Source organism: Taurulus bubalis (genome assembly GCF_910589615.1).
Source record: "Taurulus bubalis genome assembly, chromosome: 16".
Classification (NCBI taxonomy): Eukaryota; Metazoa; Chordata; class Actinopteri; order Perciformes; family Cottidae; genus Taurulus; species Taurulus bubalis.
This window is the reverse complement of record NC_136604.1, coordinates 20,962,849-20,982,938: the sequence shown is the minus strand read 5'-3', so window position 1 is coordinate 20,982,938 and position 20,090 is coordinate 20,962,849. Positions and strand designations below refer to the sequence as shown.

General features: G+C 39.7%; 1 protein-coding gene across 1 annotated transcript; it reads right to left on the bottom strand.

Moving 5' to 3' along the window:
• Positions 1 to 229: 229 nt before the first annotated feature.
• On the bottom strand, positions 230 to 8,572 carry LOC306749049 (chitin synthase chs-2-like). Its single transcript, XM_079232294.1, has 22 exons — positions 8,526 to 8,572; positions 7,919 to 8,054; positions 7,485 to 7,673; positions 6,500 to 7,376; positions 6,065 to 6,248; positions 5,771 to 5,866; positions 5,333 to 5,494; positions 5,058 to 5,232; positions 4,824 to 4,934; positions 4,595 to 4,736; positions 4,257 to 4,457; positions 4,056 to 4,171; positions 3,740 to 3,908; positions 3,426 to 3,605; positions 3,038 to 3,316; positions 2,769 to 2,946; positions 2,646 to 2,680; positions 2,469 to 2,533; positions 2,207 to 2,317; positions 1,905 to 2,119; positions 1,691 to 1,778; positions 230 to 1,300 (listed from the first exon to the last, which is right to left on the bottom strand). The coding sequence occupies exons 1-22, from the start codon at positions 8,549 to 8,551 to the stop codon at positions 1,166 to 1,168; spliced, it is 3,870 nt and encodes a 1,289-aa protein (XP_079088420.1). The 5' UTR covers positions 8,552 to 8,572; the 3' UTR covers positions 230 to 1,165.
• Positions 8,573 to 20,090: the final 11,518 nt, after the last annotated feature.

Here is a 20,090-nt window from a genome sequence, read left to right as displayed (position 1 = left end):
TTATTCTAGTGTAGTGCCTCAACCATTATACTCAGAATATCCCCAATTATGTTGACGGATATTTTTACTGTCGATAGACCATAGAAATGACATGTATGATACACAATGTTTTAAAAAACAGTGTGTGTACAACATGTAAAACAATTGTCAAATATGGAACATAATTAATTACAGTTACTATTTAATCTCCCTCTAGCATGTGGAATAATAACAGCCAAGAGTCTTTTACAATTTGATCACAGTGTTCTTTATTAGGAAACTAAAACTAAAAGCACAACAGCCTCTCGCAGACATGAAGAGGTCTAATTAGACACAGCATAAATCATAGATACTTCTTTGTCCTTCATTAAAAAATAAATTAAAAGTTAATAAAAACATTTTCATAATGGTTTTGGTAGCCAATGTGCCTCCTCTGATGCACACGTCACCGGCAGCTTCTTTAGTTTTTTTTGTCAGATAACAACTTCGAGAGGAGTTTTACTACATCAACAACAACAAAAATAAAAAATTCCCCCAAAAAACTAGGGTAATGTTAAGTACAAGCTACTTTACTAAAGGTGCGGGATCCAAGGTGTAAAACATACCGTCCGCATGCAAATATACTTGATTAAGACAATGACCAAACACACAGCAGACACAGTTCAGCATTTCATGCTCTAAAAGAATATATCAGAGAGTTTTGTTAAATAGTCTCTTCTTTTCAGGACATCTCTTTGATTCCCTGATTTAGATTCTGACTGGATTCCTCTCAACTTTTTTTTACCATTTACATAAACTTAATCCATGGTTGTGTCTAAACGTCATTCATTACACTTCACATTACAGTGTTTTAAACACAGAGGCAGCAAACTCTACGAAAACTAAGATGTACAGTATATCATAACATAACAGTTCCTTCATAAATGTCAATAACAATGTGACATTTACCGACTTGGTGCTTTCATTTTGCACACAACACACATTTTCACAAACACGTTCTTTTTTTTTATATACTATTTCATCGAGAATATTCATCATTTGTTTTCTGCAAAGCACGTTCAATAAAACGTAATGTTATGAATAAATTATATATACACAATGAAGACAATGAAGATTTTTGGTGGGTGAAATCTCACTAACTGTCTAATTTAAAGTGCTAAAAAAAAGTGCCACAGAATCTGTGTTTTTACACCGTCAAATTCACTTCAACATCCTCGTAGAACTCGTCGTCGCTTTCAAATTCAGAGTCGTCCTCGTTGAAGGTGGATTCGTTGGTGGAGAAGTCAGACTCGTCGATGGAGTCCACTTCATCTTCTTTGCCCTGGGGTGGAGATGAAGGAAACAACAGCTCAATTAAATGACACCACACCTTCTTGCAGGTGACTAAGCTATTTGTTCTTGTTTGGGACAGTTGCAGAATTTAGCTGCAGGGTGTGGTTGGACTCATGTCAGTACATTCAGTTTCTGCTGCATCCTTAATTAAAGGAAACTATTTGTCGGGCAATTACATGTTCTTTCCTCTTGTTGTTTCCATACCAATCCTATTTGTGTTCTTCCTTGTCGTGATTAATATCTATTTTAAGAATGCCAATGCTAAGAAAACATATGACTGCCATTTAGTACTTTTGTACACTTGCAATAAAGAAAGAATAAATATGTATTAATATGAATACTGTGCAGAAGTTAAAGTGAAACAAGTAGTTGTAAATACCTTTTTCTTTTTAAAGTATAGTTCTTCTGGCTTTCGCACTTGGGTCTCTGTGTCCAAAAAGGCGACATAATGGATCAGAGTGTAGATTCTGGATGAAGACGGAACAAAAAAAGAATGATTTTGATGAAGAAGAAGAAAAAGGATTGACTGGCCTACATGTGAACATCACTCCAAGTAAAACCCTGTGAAAAGTAATTTGGTTGCAAGTGGTCACCTGTGGTAGAACATCGTGAGGAACTGGATGACAACCGATGTCGCGAACCCCAGAATGAACATGAAGGCGATGGGATCGATGGTTACGTCTTCTCCGGTGGACTCGAGGTTGAAGTCGACCTTGGGCAGCCTGATGGAGAAGGAAGCCTGGAGGAGCTGGAGGGTAAAGGTCGCCACCAGCCACAGGCAATTAATGATGAAGAAGGCAAAGTTTATCTGTGTGTAAAAGAAAAAGATAAGATTAACACAAACTGGTTTCCTGTTATTGTAGATTTGTACGGTTGTTCAGCTCCACACGCCTACCTTGTTCCTCAGCCCTTTCAGGTCTTCGGTGATCTTTTTCTGTCTCTCCTTGTCGACCTGCAGAGGCTCCAGGTACTTCTTCTGAAGGTCTATAAAGAACTCCTCCTCATCCTGCGGAGAAACACTTTCAATTAATCATTTTGTTGTATTTGTGCACATTTAGAACAACAACAAAAAATGTTATGTTATGATCAGTTTTGAACCTGCTCTGGAAAACAGAATATCGTGATCACGCTGACCTGATAAAAAGAGACATACACACCTTGTCGAGCCTGTCCTCCTTCAGCTGCATGTCAGTGGAAATGTCCTGTAGTTGTGTGACAAAGCCTGGACAGAAGAGCAAGACAGAAGAGTTTTAGATAAACATCATATTTTCAACAGAGCTGGAATCTTTTTTTGCAAACAATTGATTAATTATTGCAAAATTGTTTCAACTTACATTGGCTAGGAGCGATGAAATCAGGCTCTGCTTGCCTGTAACACAAGCATGCAATGCATTAGTATCATCTCACACGTTATGTTCACTGGCACATTTCATTTAAATCAAACCTTTAGGACTTACCTCGGTTCCTCTGTGGTCCTTTCGTCCCATACGATCGTGTTTTGGGGCCCTTGTTCAGGCTGTTCGGCCTCTATGATCAGTTCCTCCTGGTTGACAGGGGCTTGCACTTCTCCAGCTCTGTAGTTGGATTTTTTACAGCACTTGCACCACGAGAAGTACCGTTGGAAGGCGTTTTTGGCTGCAAGGATGAAGATCAGCTTAAGTTCAGTCAGCACAAACAATAATACTGCTCAAGTGTTCCATTGTTTTTATTTCAACCGGGTATCTACCTTTCTGGGTTTTTGTCTGCTTGGCGGCGGGATCTGTTTTCACATCTCCGGTGGTGGGTTTTGTCTCCCGTGTGCCCCAGGACACATTGTTCATGTTGACCATGGAGTAGATGGTGAGCAGGAGGTAGGCGCTGGGGACGCAGATAATGTAGAGAAAGCCATAGAACACCAGATGGAATTCCTGAGGATGCATTATCGCCGTGATGATGTAAATCAAGGCCATGCCAATGACGAAAATGCTGCCGGGTGTCAGGATGGTTTGGTCTTTTATCATCGCGCCTGAAGAAAGATAAGGGCATTTTGAGTTAAAGCAGCTGGAAGCAGTTCCTCAAGTCCATATAAAGTCGCTGCACATGTTTAAAGTTATACATGTTTGAATGTAACTCACCAATAATAGACATAGCCACCACCAACATGAGGAAGGCATATATGATACTCATGAACCCTGCAATTGCTATCTGAGTGTCCGATTTGAGTTTGAAGCAGATGAGTATGTAGATGGCAGGAGGTATCACAGCCAGGACCAGGGCACTGTTGGGGTCTATTGTCACGACGAAGGTAATACTACCTGGAGACCACAAAAAGAGGCACATACAGATTTTTATTTTTGCATTCATTTGAACAAAATCAGCACGTTCTTAAGAAAATCAGTTGATCTCAAAGGATGTTGTGTCCACAAACACACACAAAAAGAAAACCAACCTGCGATCAACAGGCAGATTGTGGCAGGAGCCAGAACGGCCGAGGTGATGGCGAAGAGCTGGTAGAACATGAACGGTTTGGACATGGACGGGTTCCTCTTGGAAACTCTGCTGGTGGAGCCGAGCAGATCCACCACGTTGGCCAATGTGGACGGTCCCCATCGGCGACGCTGAAGGTGGCAAAATGATCATCAGCATGACTCGTTGGATTTTTGGTTCAACGCGATCGATATTCGTACAGGTGCTTCTGATATACAGTCACTGAGTATCTGAGTTTGTCATATCTTGGAACAGGACTGATCAGCTACAACACCCACCTGGTTGTAGAGTTCTTTGAAGTCCTCTGGTGCATTTGTGTAGGCATCAGATGCCGCGTTGTACTCCACCCTCCATCCCTGCTTCAGCAGCAGAGTACACAGCCAGCGGTCCTCGCCTGTGAACCGAATATGCATTCATATGTGAGAGGAAACAGATTTACCGAGTGAGAGACAGAAAGTCCTATCGAACAGCATCCTTACCTTGGTCGTACTGGATGTAGTGGATCGCCTCCGTGGACTTGGTTGAGTATCTCTTCATCACGTTGTCGTCCATCAGCGCCTCTGCTCTGAACAGACTGAAGCAGCCGGGGCTACAAAGCACACAGCCAATCACGTGCTCCGCTGTCTTCTGCAGCCAATGGCTGACAGCGTATTCAAACTTCTGGAACCACACTGTGGGACCTGTAGTGGAAATATAGAGATATTGTAAACCTCAATAGTGTATCACCTTTTCTGCGTAAGTGGTGGTCAGTTGTTTAATCTTGTGTTATTTTTTCCTGTCTATCCGATAGTTTATTTGAATTGTACAATGTGCACACCTGCTCCGGTCGGGTGAATCCTGCCACACGCCGCTCCAACACGAGGGTACATTTTCAAACGATCAATGAGCAGCATTACAGCAGCGGGTTGGAAGTCGGTGTCGCCATCCAAAGCCAGGATGTAGGTGTTATGCTTCTCTCTCTGGAGGAACAGGCACAATTTGGTTTTATTTTACATGTAGGATGCATTTAACAATACTGTGGATGCAAAGAATATCTCTCATCTTACTTGAACCTCTGCTTTCAGCTCCGCCTCCTGCTCTGGCTTCAGCCCTTTCTCCCAGCGTGAGTGATATTTGCTCATGAGTTTCCAGCCAAGAAGATAGTAAAGGTACATGACCTGGAGAATAAGAATAAACAAAACACAGTTGTTATCATGATGCAAGTGTTCAAGTGTTGCTGAGCGTGGACGTGACCTAACGTGAGCTCTAATGTATAAAACGTGTAGCCATTATTTTCCTACCTGAGACCACCTCTTCTTGTGACGGATGAGTTCTTTGTCCTTGAAGTGAACTATGATATGGTTCCCATGAGGCATGGTGACCACCAGGCGACCTCCATACGGCGTCCGTATGATCTTCTGATCGGGGATCTGTCGCTTCCTTATGAAGAACTTTTCATCGATGTTTGTGAAGATGCTGGTGATGGAGAATGAGAGAACTTTGATCGTGAATTGTACTGGACACTCAACACGGAAATGCACAGTAACCGTCAGTAATCTCTGAACATGGTTCTTACCCATAGACGTCTGTGAGGATTGCCACGAGGTCCTGTGCATATTTGTTCAGGTGATTCCCTTGACTCCCATCAACATGTATGAATGCGTCGTCAAAGTAGATATGCGTTTCAAATTCAAAATCGTCGTGCTTCACTTCTATCCTTGGTCTGTACTTGTCCAGTCTGCAGGGTCCAGAGAAGCAAAAAGATAGGAACCGTGAACAAATCCACTGTGGTAAAGTAAGTGATGTGGTTGTTAAAGAGTACAACTGTCTGGGCTAAGGACACAGACTCCTCGGGGTGTTTGTAGTAAACTATTAAAGTGCAAAGCATTTGCTTTTTCTAGTGGACCACGTGTTCACAGCCCTCCTTGTGAAGTGATTAATGTCAGAGAATCAACAGATATAGAGGTTTAGGAATAGACAGATGATCAATGATAAATAAATGTAAAAAACTCACCTGAAAATGGAGATGATGATGTTCATCATCTCATCGTAGGTTTCGTGCCACATGGTCGCGCAGAGATACACCATCGCTTGCTCAAATCTACTGTGTCTAAACATGAAAAGATTTCCAAATGTGAGAAACATAGTTTTGTTTTGAGAAGAGACAATGCAACTTTAACTTGATAGCCTCAACTAACCAACCTAAAACTGCAACCCAATTTCAAACACACCCCGATGAATCAAAAAACATGCTTTCGATTATTCTTGTTTGAAGCAAAAATGGAGGACTACTCCAAAACACACTTACTTATCTATCCTGTTTCTTGTCTGGATGTCGAATCGGGTGTTGAGGAGGAGGGACTGCTCAATGAAGGATCCCTCAAACAGCCTCCTTACGAACAGGTCTTGGGTCCTCTGGATACGATAAAAGTTGAGGTACCACAGATGGAGGGTGGCCAACACAAGACCGAGCCACCAGGACGTTGCTGAACCTGGAGGAGGATTAACAAACACGATGAAAATTTGGATACAGAAAAGTAAATTGATCTCTACCATATGATGCCGTTTTATTACTTATTTTTTGTGAATTGAGAAAAATGCAGGACTAAATAACAACATAGTCATGCAAGTTTAACTGGTAATACTTCTTGTCAGATACTTCAGGGTCTGGAAGACCTACAATTACCTCGTTTTTAAATGTTATACATGGGAAAATGCATTGTAACGGCCTCTACATTATTACCTGTCAGTATGCCAATGTCGGTTATATTGGACATGTCCAGGAAGCACAGAGTGTGTGTAACATCCAGAACCAGATTTGGGAACACGTCGCCGGTCAGGTTAGAGCCTCTTCCATCGACAACTTCCTTGCAGTAGCCTGCGAAGTCGATCGTGGTCCCGTTCAGACTTAATCTGTAGTCTTGATAGTAAACAATGACGGGGACAACGAAGAGAACCACGACGGCCAGAGACGACAGGTACAAGGGCAGGATGAAGCATCGTCTCAGGGCGTGCATCTTGCAGGCAACCAATGAAAACCAGTGGCAGAGTACTGAGGAGATCAGCTGGACCCCGATGATGATGGCTATAAGTCTTGTCTCGCGTCTCGGGATGGAGGTCACAATGGCCCAGTCCATGTTGTCCAGAGGGACGTAGGCTCCGATCACGCCGGCGGTCACCGCGACCCTGAATATGCTAGAGAGGATGTGCAGGATGTTCTGGCATTGTTTCACGTCTCTACACATCTCTTTGAGAAAGACGGATTTGTTGTTCTGGCTAATCAGCCTGAAGTAGTTCTCCCACCAGTTAAAAGAGATCAAGAAGGAGCTACCAACAGCCAGACCCACCCAAATGATTGTCTGGGTATCATTGAGATCCTTCGTGATGTACAGGTAGACGAACAACCCGTAACCGAGCAAAATCAGGATCAAGGCGGTGATGGATGGCAGCAGGAAGCGGTTCATTTGCTTTGCGGTGCACTGAGTGATCACCTGAAGGAACGCAGAGAGGACGGCTACACTGCTCAGTATCGTTATGTTGGTCACGATGTCCAAGTGTGGCATCGCTATGATGGTGAGAATCGCTGTACCCATAGCCACAAGGAACTCGAAGAACAGAACCTGAGGGAGAAGAGGAAGATGACATTTAACAACAGCAAAGGAGAGTCCGGTTTGACTGCCAGGCTCAGTTTTTGGCATCAGTCAATGTCATGTTGAGTCTAGTTTTACCAGGGCAATAGTCGACTTCTTCGGAAGCTTTGATGTTTTGTAGCATGCCTTCCAGAGGCTTTTGATAAATAACAAGACGCTGGAACTTATGAGGACGCAGGCGATACAAAGCAGCGCGACGGGTCTCATATCATCTGGGAGGGTTTTTGTGCCTTCGTTGGACAAGGTGATGAGGAGGAGGAATGAAGCCTGTAACAAAGTAGAAAAAAAGTGATAATCATTTAATTGGTTACTTAATACCGTGATATGAGCTGCTCCGTAAACAGATGCATGTGTCTTACGTTATACAGTCCACATGATTTGACTTATCACACCTAAAATAAATCTATATTTTCACAGCTCTGATATTTTCTGGTAGTCAACTTGCTCTTCAATGTGCATCACATCACATCACATTCATGTAAATATAACAAAATGTATGAATAATAGCTAACCTTGCTACATAGGGCCAATCCAAACACGATGAAGCCTACGACACACAGAGAGATGACCTTTAGCAGTTTGATCATCTTCCATGGCGTGTGTTCATCTTCAATGCTGGGTACCTCTCGGCAGGTATCCCACGGCTCCCTGTAGAAAGAGGATAAATGAGTGGGTCGATAGATAGATTTTATACAATTTTTACAAATGTTTAAAACACAATCTAGTTGTCACTAGATTTAAGAAACACATCATTAATAAAATAGGATATAACACAGTTGTAATTATATAAAACATTTTTATGCAGAAATTGAAATTGACAATTAATCATTTGCTTAAAACTAAAATATAAATTGTTCATGAATAACGTGTATATACTGATTGATAACTAGGGAAAAACTGTTGACCGAAACAATATTTTCACATGTTCTGCTTGAATAATAATTGTTCATTTATTTAGCAGGAACAGTGCACATTAATCAACGTTTCTGTTTCCACATTAATGTAAATGTGCCAGAGTTAGCTTGGCAGGTTATTACAATTCAGTGGCTTAATATATATCAGAGCATAGCTAAAAAAATTATGAAATATTACATATGAAATAATAGTGTGTGTACTTACGAGAATGTATCTTTGTATTCCGCCATCACTGCTTCCTCTCTCCTCTGTTGTTGTTGCAAATCAAGGCTGCCTGGTTGAGTGTCAGTATTTAAGCGCTCAGTGTCAACTGTCATGAAGGGCGGTGCAAATTCTCTCCATGTGACATCAGCAAAGCATACCGTACATCCTATAATTTTAATTATTAGTCCATGTACGTAATAAATGAGCAGCAATTAATAAAAGAATAGCAAAGTTAACCATGACCTAATTATAGCAGTCATGTTGTTGCAAGTAGAAATACCACAGTGTAGGGATGTTCGGTTTCAAGTACAAGTTGAGTGTTTTTGAATACAAGTTTAAGTATAAAGAGCACTCCTCATGCAGAATGGCCCTTTAAAAAACAAAGTTTATTACATTTGAATTATACTTCGATGCATTTTGGTGCGCACCATGTTACTGTGCTATGCTGGTAGAGTTTTTTATACTTTATCGTTGTCGGTAATCATTCGTAAAGGAATGTACCAGACTGGGAATAGAATAGAAAAAGCCCAACCTCTGCTGGGCTTAAGTCACGGGAGGAAGAAAAAGCAACACCGACACGCTTGTGATTTTGCTGTCATCTTACCAATTTTTGAGATTTAAAATATAAGCTCTGTTCCGATGTCGGTCAACATAGGTCAAATAAAAAAAGATACGGTTCACACTCTGGGGAGCATGATCGCATTAAGACATTCGATTGTGTGTATCTTGTGTGACAAAGTATATTTTGTCAAATCGTGGTAGTTTAGCTTGATAGTGTGAGTTGAGGAAAGATTAAATAGCTCTAGTAAAGCGCAATGATTTATCCTCTGGGGACCAGGATTGTCCACTGTTAATTTAATGTTTGGAGTTTGCATTTTGTAAGTATTTTCCATGAGAGTGAAGCATTTTCCGTGCAGTGGAAACAGAGTTAAAATAAATAATGAATAAAGATGGAAATTGATGAGCAAATCTAAAAATGTGTGCTATCTTTGGATGGCATATTGGCCAAAGGAGCCACCATGAACACGTTGTTTATATCAATGAGTTGTGAGAAAGTCTTAAAAAACAGAGAGATTGACCACATCTCAAACCGTTTAATTTTCATTTTTAAGGGAGAAATATTCAGTTGTTTATTAAAAGAAAATTTGTATTTTTTTTTTTACTTCCTCATCTTGTTCATCTTTGAGATTCATACCCCTTGGAGAGGAACTGACCTGCTGACTGGGAACCACTGATCTAAATGTCTCACAAATGAGACGGAAGAAACCATGAACATGTTTCTGATACGATCAAAACTTTAACAAATGATGCAGAAGACCTGCAGAATACCTTGAACTTAAATTGCATGCTTTTATTTTTTAACTGTGGTAGTAAAGTATATTTTTTATATTTAAGTATCATTTTTTTCAGATAGCAGATTGGATGATATGACAGATCAACAAATATGTTTTTCTTTCTTGATCAGATAAGTTGTGTTATGGGACAAGTAAGTAATAGAAATGCACTACTTCCTTGTGATGATCTTCTTTCCTGCAGCAGCGTTGCGTGACACTTCAGATAGGCATCTAGTTTATTGGTTGCACTACCTGACTATGTTAAATAGAAATATATAACATACATAGAATTCCTTTTTTTTGTACACTAAAATGGCAGACCATCCACTCGACCTACTCAGCGCCATTACTTACCAATAGAAAACTGTAAGAATTCAACACTCAAATTTAAAGGAATTCTAGCAATGGGTGCAAGGAATTTACCGACGCACGAGCATTTTCAGTAACAGATGATAGAAAGAGATATACAAGGCTACATAATGTGAAAGTGACGGGTTGGAAAGAACCGAAAGAGGACTTATCTAAACATGCCAGGTGTGTCAGTTTCAAAGGTCAGGTGGCATAACCACAAGGGCAAAATGTTTAGTTTAAAGTCTGGTGCAAGGACCAATCAACAACCTTAGGCAACAAAAACATAAAAAATTCAAGAACAATTTTACACATTTACTTGCACAAGGAACGTCAGCATACTCGCCTATTGCTTTGGAGAAAAAAAGAAGAAGAATTCAACTCTTTAATTAAAAAAAACCTGCATCACAAACTGAAGGTGTGGCGATTGAAAGACGTTTGATGTGTGGGAGGATTTAATGAAGCGATCATTATAGGCTGTTTTTATTTTTTGTAATCACTTTAAAAATATATATCAAAGAAAAGTTGCTTTTCAATGAGATGGAAGAAGGAAAACCTTTTTTTTTGTTTTATTTCATCAGCGACACACAGCCAACGTATTCTTCCACGGTTAGCTGAACTACCTCCGTGAATTTGTATTTTTGTTTTTAACTTCCTTGCCAACGTATCTCTTTGGAAGTTTATTCATTTTTAATTTGGATAATTAGATGACAATCAGATTGTTCTGAAAGAAAGGCAGTTACACTCAGGAATGTATGATATAATTTATTGCTTTTTACATTTCCTTATAAGTTTCCCTCTACTGTGACTCGCATGTCTTTCTTTCTTTCGCTTCCCTTTGAGATGGGACCACTAAGTCACATTGCGGATGTCGGTTTGAGTTTATACAAATAAACATGAAAGTGCGGTGCTTGTTTGTTGCCAAGGGGACTTTTATTTTGGCTAACCTTTGGACACAGTTCTTGTGACTTGGTATTTGTCGTGACCGTATCACTGACACGCCCACATATGTACTCGTGACTTGATTGAAACACTTTGCTCTTTGGTACATACGTGCAAAGTTGGCTTCTCTGCAGCTGGAAAAGACATTTGAAAAATGGAAAAAAGGACATTGTGCACATTGCACCAATAGTACCTAATTTTATGAAATAAAAACATGTTTTGATAAAAAAAAGAAAGAAAAGAAACGTTCCTGTAAGACGTTTTGGGGGGACACATGTGAGGGTCTTTTAACCCATAAGGACCCACGCTGACACAGGGGTCACACGTCCTTTAAGTCTTCTGGAAAGTTCAATATGCAGCTTCATCCTTGATTTTAACTCATAAAGTCCCAAAGTGACACCTACTGAACATCTTGGTGGGTCATATGATTTTGTGTTCAACAACCTTTCCAAAATGGCTGATCCAGGTTGTGACAGATCTGTTTTTCATTGTTAAAGGTAATATTGACCCATTTTAAGAATTGTAATGCTTAATTAACATCTCCTTTAATGTATTTAACCTGCTGTGAGCACATTTCTTGAAGAAACTGATATAAAACAAATCAGATAAACATCGTTGGGAGACATACGTCACATCGGGACGTTAACCTAAAAATGTCACGAAGAACCCAGTGTGACATATATGCACAATACGAAAAATAATTATGATCTGCTCAGTTAATTTGGCTGATTCAATAATATTTAGCTAACATATTTTATATTGTTCAATCCAAAGCATATTAAAACAAATAAAAACCAAAAAATCATGTTGTAATTATGTAATTATTGATAAAAAAACTTTAACATTTTAAATATTTAACACTATTTTGAAAACAATGTCAGAAATGTGGTGTATTTAGTCTGTATTATGTCCCCCATAATTTTCCTTGAAGGAGAAATGGGTCCGGGTTCTTATGGGTTAATTTAATTTGTGGACTGCATGATAGTAATACTAGTAATAATAACAGGACACCAATACACTTGGATCCATTGGCAAATGATCCTTTTCCTTTAAAGTGTAATTCACAATAATAACGTGGCTCAGAGGGAGAGCGGCTCGTCTTTCTTGCTGTCGCACTTGTCTTTCGCACTTAACCCTTTAAAAACAGTGCGTAAATCCCCAAATTTCTCCAGAAAGCTGAATGAGTGTGAAGTTTGGCAGGTGGCACCCTCCACAGTAGCCACGGACGTCAGTGTTTACTGGGTGTGGAAGACCAGAAATACAATGATTATCTCAAGCTATATTTCAAGTTTTGCCTCATACTTGAGTGCTTTGTTTTCCCTGCAAAAAAATCTGTTGATAACTTGTAAACCACACCTGACTGATACAAGGAAGTATAATTACAAAGAAAAACAGTGATATGATACTGTCTAAACTGCAGCTAATCTAGTTACAGTTTAAAAAAATAATTGTGTCTGCATAATCATATTTTACTCTCAGGTTGTTATGCGTTTAGTGTTTTTGGTGCGTATCAAATTTAAAGGCTGTTTTTCAGAAAGTTAGAATTGTGCAACGACCAAATGACAGGGATCAAAATCCCTTCCCTTATGGTTCCCCTTATGCAAATCAACAGGAAACAACAAGACTTATGGGAAATGGGGAGGGGAAGACAATGAAATTGAAAAAAAAAAAAAATGCAACAGAAGTACTTGGTTATGTTTCAGCAACAAAACTATTTCTTGGTCAGGCTCAGACAGAAAAGTACCTAATTAATTATCACAGGACACAAACAGCAGTCTCACAGGTAAAAGACCTGAGCTGTGTGTCCCTGACCACCTTCATACACAGATGTCTGCTGATTTATCTGAAACTTATTTGTGACGCGTCAAAAACAAACGTAATCCACAACAATAAAACCTTTCCCTCGAAACGCCATTCACGGCGTTGTTTTCTTTTTTTTATGGGTTAAATACCCATAAAAAAAAGAAAACAACGCCGTGATAATGATAATCTCAAGCTGTATTTCAAGTCTTGCCTCATGATTGAGTGCTTTGGTTTTCCAACTGCATGTGTGCAGATATGTATAATTAACCACATTAACCACACCTAACCACACCTTATACAAGTAAGGAAACCCAAAACAAAATGCTTTGTCATTCAATGTAGACTGCAGTTGCAATGTGTGGTGGGTTGCTTTGAGTTAGTCAATATGCAAATCATATTGACATACATGACCACATTAAAATACTTTTAAAGGTTGTGTGATTCAAACAGATTTTTGGGGGTCAGACATTGTGGTTATATTTTTAAAAACTTTCTTGTACATGTAAATATTATCTCATTATAGAATCGGTTAATAATGCTTCTTTTTTTTTTTGTAAATTTAGGAGAAATATACGCAAAAATAAGTAAAATAAACACCTACATGTGAATGTTTTCTTCATGAATTAAAGATTTCTGTTCTCATCAATGTTTTTACCAGGCTGCAACCTCCCAGTCTGGAAAAGTGAAGCCAATGCAGAAGTGCCCTAAACCTGCATTATGTTCTAACCGCCATCAGGTATAGAAGTCTATGAGAAAATGATATATAGAGCCAAACAGACCATAAAGCAGGGTATGCTTTGGGGCGGGGCTACAATGTGATTGACAGGTGTCTACCACTGTTTACAGGATCTGTCCGTACAACGTCAACCCTTTCACAGTGTTATCAGTTCGTGAAAGTTAACTTTAACATGTTTGGTTGCATATAAACTTAACCAGGTAGTTTTGTTGCCGAAACTTTACTGAGTAGTTCAAATATATTTATTTCAACCAAAACATAAACAAGTTCCGTAAAAGTCGGGTTACAAGCCGCTACTACCTCCGGTCAGTGTCCCGCTGTAGCAAGCTAGGAGCAGCGCTAGCTAGCGATGCTACTAGCTCCCCGCTCCTGCTGCTAGCTCCCCGCTGCTGCTGCTACTGTCCGAGTCCCCTCTGCCCAAGTCGGGTGTCGAGCCGGGGCTGGTCCCCACCTTTGGTGGTTGTCGGAGAGCTAGCGGAGAGATAGTGGAAGTTAGCGGAAGTTAGCTTGGAACTAGCATGAGCGCCAGCTGGCTACAGCGGGGTGCAAATGGGGACAATGACCGAAGGTAATAGCGGCGTATAACCCGACTTTTACGGTAGTTAGTTTTTTCCACAATGCAGGTGAGTGCTCATGCTGCGTGGCATTTGTAGGAAAACTCACAAACATTTTTAAATCACCTTTAGTAAGATATCATGTATGAGGATACCTGGATTTGTTTTTTGTACATTTTATGCATTTGCACTATCCATAAAAAATAAACTGTATCAAGCAGCTGGGTTAATTTCCATTTGATTAATTGCACATTACAAAGTAAATGTGAAAGCATTTCCCCACATACACTGTGAGCTAGTTTGTTTTGTTAGCTGTGCCTCTCGCCTGTCAGAGACAGATGTTGCATGACGGAGACGAAATGTTCTGAATGCTTTGAGTAAACAAATCAAAACAGATTTTTATGATTTATGGATTAATACATTGAGAATAATATTATGGAGTTAAACGTAATCTTTGTTAAAAAAACATGGTCAGCATGAGTAGGAGGTGCCATCCCACAGCATTGTTCACAGGCTGGAGGTGCCAGGCCGCTGTGGCTCCTGACTTTGTTAAATGAATATATCAATAAATTGGCAATACGTCTCGTTTCTTCCTCGTTTCTGATAGACTACAATCATCCACCAAACAAGACTAAACAATAGTCAATAGCAACAGCAGAATAAGCTGTTCGGCATTGGCAGAGAAGATTTGGCAAATTTTTGTGTTTCTCACAAATGGGGCACTATTTAAAAGAGAAATAAACAAGCTTTCCAATGGTATACAAATTATTGCCAAGAAGCATTGTTACATTACAGAAAAAATCCACCAAACACAAATTTCCGAATTTTTGTTCAATGTTTATGTATTAAAGCTGCTATTTAACCAGCTGCTTGTCGATGACAGCAACAACAGAGCCAGTGCCTTACCCATAATGCTCTTGGGATTCAAATCACGCATTACAAATTGGCCAAAAATACACAACAAATGCCTCGTTTTGGGCGTGTTCATCCGGTTCTTCCACTTTCGCTGCCCGAGGCTTCAATACCGTGCTTCCTTTTAAACTTTTGGAATAAAGGACCTTCATGTATAAAAATGTTGTTAATGTCTTGAAATTATATTGTTTTCTGAAGATGCATTCCTTATTTTGTCATTAGAACTTTTTTGCACATGCGGTCTGTGCACCGCTGGCTGTCGTTAGAGATTACTAGTCTGTAGAGGACTGCAATGTTTCTTTGAGAGCAACCAAATCAATCATTCAACACATTATTATAATTATGGGGCGAGCGTTATTGGAATGGAAAGAATGACGTGCCACAGTAAGTAAGGCCCAGTAGAAGATGAACTGCTGAAGTCAAAATGATCAGGACTTCTTGCGCTCTGTATTCTTGGTTGACGTTGTATGTTCTGGTTCACTGTTGTGTTTTATGTTCATCTAATTTTCACACACTTGACATCATATTTGTCATATTTAACAAAGGACATATTTTTCAATTGCAGTCAATAGTTTTGTTTATATGTCACATTATTTGTATCTAAGGCTTATGAACAGAAATCAATAACTGACTCATCCTTCAGGGTTTCCTTCAGACACTACATGGAAGAATATTGTGCACATCGCTCCAATCTGACTGTTGTGAAGGTCGTCAATCCACGTCAGCCTGTCAAGCCCAGTTCCTGATGTCTGTTTAGAGTATAGAGACAGTCACCGCCCAATTATCAGCTGATAATTAAGCTAATAATTGGGCGGTGACTGTCTCTATACTCTCATGCATTACATCAGAAACAGCTGACTCACCTGTGACATTAGCGTGCGATCCCTAAATATAATGTTTTATAAGCCGTCTTCAGGGGTGAAGTCTGACGAACACGTAGGCGCTCGAAGTAAAAGGGAGCGGACATGAGCTGTTAGTTTATTTTTAACCTTGTTTGAGTAAATTAGATGTGTTGTTGTAGTTTTATTTGAGCTCCTGCTCTCTAACATCTTGAGTCTTGTGTGTTTTACTTTGATAAAAGAAACTTTCATTGGTTCTTTTATTCTCTTATTCCTACCTTCTCAAGATTTCTTTATGTTTGTTTCCATGGCAGCAAATATTAGTTTGCACTTTGCCAGCGTTAGCTGACATCTAATGAATTTTAACGAAAATAAGTTTGCAAAAAGACATATAAACCAAAAGACAATCTCGACAAAAGAATTAAGATTTTATATTTCTAAATAATCTTTCCCGAGACATCGTAGGTGTCTAATTATTAGCCAGTATGTTTAACAAGACTAAAAGTCTAAAGAACATTCAACAGATAATAATACTAATAATAATTATGAGGCGAGCGTTATTGGAATGGAAAGAATGCCATGCCATAGTGTGGATTTACTGTAGTTTCTTGCACTGGCCATTTTCTTGAAAGATTTTTTTGGTAAATAGCCATGAAAATGGAGGGAAAAGCCACATAGAAAAGGAAAACAAAACCTAAAACCCATCCTCGACAGCAGTGTCTGTGGGATTCCCAAAACTAGCCAACATCATCAGAAAAGGCCGAGTAGAAGATGAACTCCCTGCACCTGCTCAGATATTTCCACCTGCTGTCTGTTTTCTGTACATCCACCATCGTCGGTGGCTTTGGGTCGCCCAACAAACAAAACTGCAGAAAACAAAATCCCTGGTGTCGACCAGCCCTCCATTCAGGACTTAGACACCTCCACAGACAGAACAGTCGACTTGTTACAAACATCTTCACTTTAATCCATTTGGAGATTACAATCGTCGCCAACCGATCACTGGAGACCAACGTATGCACCTGAATCTACTATCATCAAGTCGACAGGTGAGGTTTTGCCACGACAACATGCTCTGTGTCGGTGTTTAAAGAAGAGAAAGTATAGAAAAAACAGAACTGGCCCAACTATGTCCGACAATATTGAGAAGACAAGCAGCGTATAAACTATTATCCCCAAAAACGCCAAAGAGAGGCCATTGAGTGAACCGTTCAGAGATGTCAGGGTCTTTTTTCCGTATAGACCCCGGCATCTATTCTGTGAGGATTCAAGGAGATGTTTTTAGATTACTTTTAAAGGGTCGAAGACTCTCATTGTGTATTTAGGAGCTTATTGTCACGGACCCAAATGAGGAAGGCTGGAAAAATTTGAGAAGAGGGGCTGTGATACGCCAAAAAAGGCGTCACGGAAAACCAAGCTGTGCCACAGTGTCACCCATCTCGTGGCAGTTCGACAGGTGAAGTATGAATGTTTCCAAACACCAAAGCAGAGAGCTGTTCTGTACTTTTAATTGATTGAGAACAGCCTTGATAGCAGGGTCAGTGTCGTCTGTGGTGGTCTCCATTGTTGTACACCCGGCCACGCTAGCCAGCGGCTCGACACCAGTGTTAGTCCCGCCCCCTAGCGCTGATTGGCCAATCGTTCCTGCCCTTATTCGCCGATCACTTTGACTAATTAGGAAACCGCTGTTTCATGTCACAGGGCCCGACTAATCAGTCCACTCCAACTTGGTGGCGGATTCAAAGGTCAAAGCTGTGATGAACAGATTAATATAATAACATTATATTATTATCTATATCAGTCATTGCATCAAAAACCATCACTGTGCAGTTACTCTGTGACGCTACAAGACCGCCGTAACTATGAAATACCAGCCCCAGCAGCGACACTGATGCTGGTTTACACAATGTGAATCTGTGTGTGTGTGTGTGTGTGTGTGAGAGCAGAATGTGACCTGGGACATTCCTTCTGAGGAGGGAACTACTGCTAATTAAATGTGACTGTACAAGACGTTCAGTCACGAAGCTTTACATTGGGTGGTGGCGATCACAATGAAGATATGTGTGGGATGTAGATATCATGCAAATAGTGTACATAAGCACCCACTTCATGTCTATAAACTATCTATTATATGAGTCAAAATGATCAGGACTTCTTGCGCTCTGTATTCTTGGTTGACATTGTATGTTCTGGTTGTATGTTTCACCCACTTACGCACGTGATAGTTTGACGTTTTCTTTTTCCAAAACTTTGCTGTCTTCTTTTTTTAATTTCTATTTCACTGAAAATCCCTCTTAAAAATGTGTGTGACTAGTGTACGCTAATAGATAACTTGGGAAATATGCAGTGTGACTGACTATTGACTGGTTTAGAAAAATAATAAAGAGATCTAACTACATATTAAAGCATAACACTTTTGACTTAACATATAGGACATATTTGGTTGTTTAGGACTGAGAACACAAGCAGCAGTCAATAGTTTTGTTTATATGTCACGTTATTTGTATCTAAGGCTTATGAACAGAAACCAATAACTGACTCATCCTTCAGGGTTTCCTTCAGACACTACATGGAACATATTGTGCACATCGCTCCAATCTGACTGTTGTGAAGGCCGTCAATCCACGTCAGCCTGTCAAGCCCAGTTCCTGATGTCTGTTTAGAGTACAGAGACAGTCACTGCCCAATTATCAGTTTTACATCTGAAACTGCTGACTCACCTGTGACATTAGCGTGCGATCTCTAAATATAATGTTTTATAAGCCGTCTTCAGGGGTGAAGTCTGACGAACACGTAGGCGCTCGAAGTAAAAGGGAGCGGACATGAGCTGTTAGTTTATTTTTAACCTTGTTTGAGTAAATTAGATGTGTTGTTGTAGTTTTATTTGAGCTCCTGCTCTCTAACATCTTGAGTCTTGTGTGTTTTACTTTGATAAAAGAAACTTTCATTGGTTCTTTTATTCTCTTATTCATACCTTCTCAAGATTTCTTTATGTTTGTTTCCATGGCAGCAAATATTAGTTTGCACTTTGCCAGCGTTAGCTGACATTTAATGAATTTTAACGAAAATAAGTTTGCAAAAAGACATATAAACCAAAAGACAATCTCGACAAAAGAATTAAGATTTTACATTTCTAAATAATCTTTCCCGAGACATCGTAGGTGTCTAATTATTAGCCAGTATGTTTAACAAGACTAAAAGTCTAAAGACATTTTATTTATATCGCTTTTTGTTTTTATAATCATTTTTATATAACAATAAATACAGCATAAAAACATGCAGGGGCTTTATAGATACAGTATACCTGCCGGTTGCTGCTGAGAATTAGAGTAAAGCCCATGAAGCAAAGAGATATCGGGTTATATAAACAAGATTGGCTCGACTACAGCAGGTTTTTACAGCCTTTTCTTTAAAAACAGCTGCCTGTTGTGGCTGTTGTGAGTTTCCTCCCACCGCTCCCAACCCAGTGAGGTTCTGGCACCAAACCAGTGAGGTTCTGGCACCAAACCAGTGAGGTTCTGGCACCAAACCAGTGAGGTTCTGGCAGCACATCTTGACAAACAGCTCTCATGTAGCATTGTTGTTCCAGAGGCTTATAAATTCTTCAAAAGAACCCTTACATCTTAATTACATACCACTTCTTCTCCATCAATCAGGTTCATCACAATGTACTCCGGTTGACTTTTTGGCAGGTTATTCAATGTCCCCTAATCACATGAGGTCACATGAGTGTATTCTTCAACAACATGAGTACAAAACATATTGAAATAAAGTTGATTTAAGTGGAGAAATATAATTTTTCAAGCACTGATCAATTTGAGATGTTTGTACAATGCAAATGAGTCATGTTTAAACACCAAGCACTGACATGCTTCTCTCAGATTCAGATTAATTCATTTTTGATTTGGACTAAATGTTATTTTAATTTAGTTGCATGTGAACCCTCTGCCACATATTTGACAGTTTCTATACAAATAAACTTGCCTTGCCTTGCCACCAGCATCAAAAACCATCACTGTGCAGTTACCAGCCACAGCAGCGACACTGATGCTGGTTTACACATTGTGAATCTGTGTGTGTGTGTGTGTGTGTGTGTG

Excerpts from the sequence above, each read along its gene's own strand:
- LOC306749049 (XM_079232294.1), bottom strand. The coding sequence starts at position 8,551 with ATGGCGGAATACAAAGATACATTCTC. Across the intron at positions 4,172-4,256 it reads CTACATCCAGTACGACCAAG|GCGAGGACCGCTGGCTGTGT; the intron begins GTAAGGATGCTG and ends TTCGGTTCACAG. Across the intron at positions 1,301-1,690 it reads TATACTTTAAAAAGAAAAAG|GGCAAAGAAGATGAAGTGGA; the intron begins GTATTTACAACT and ends TCTCCACCCCAG.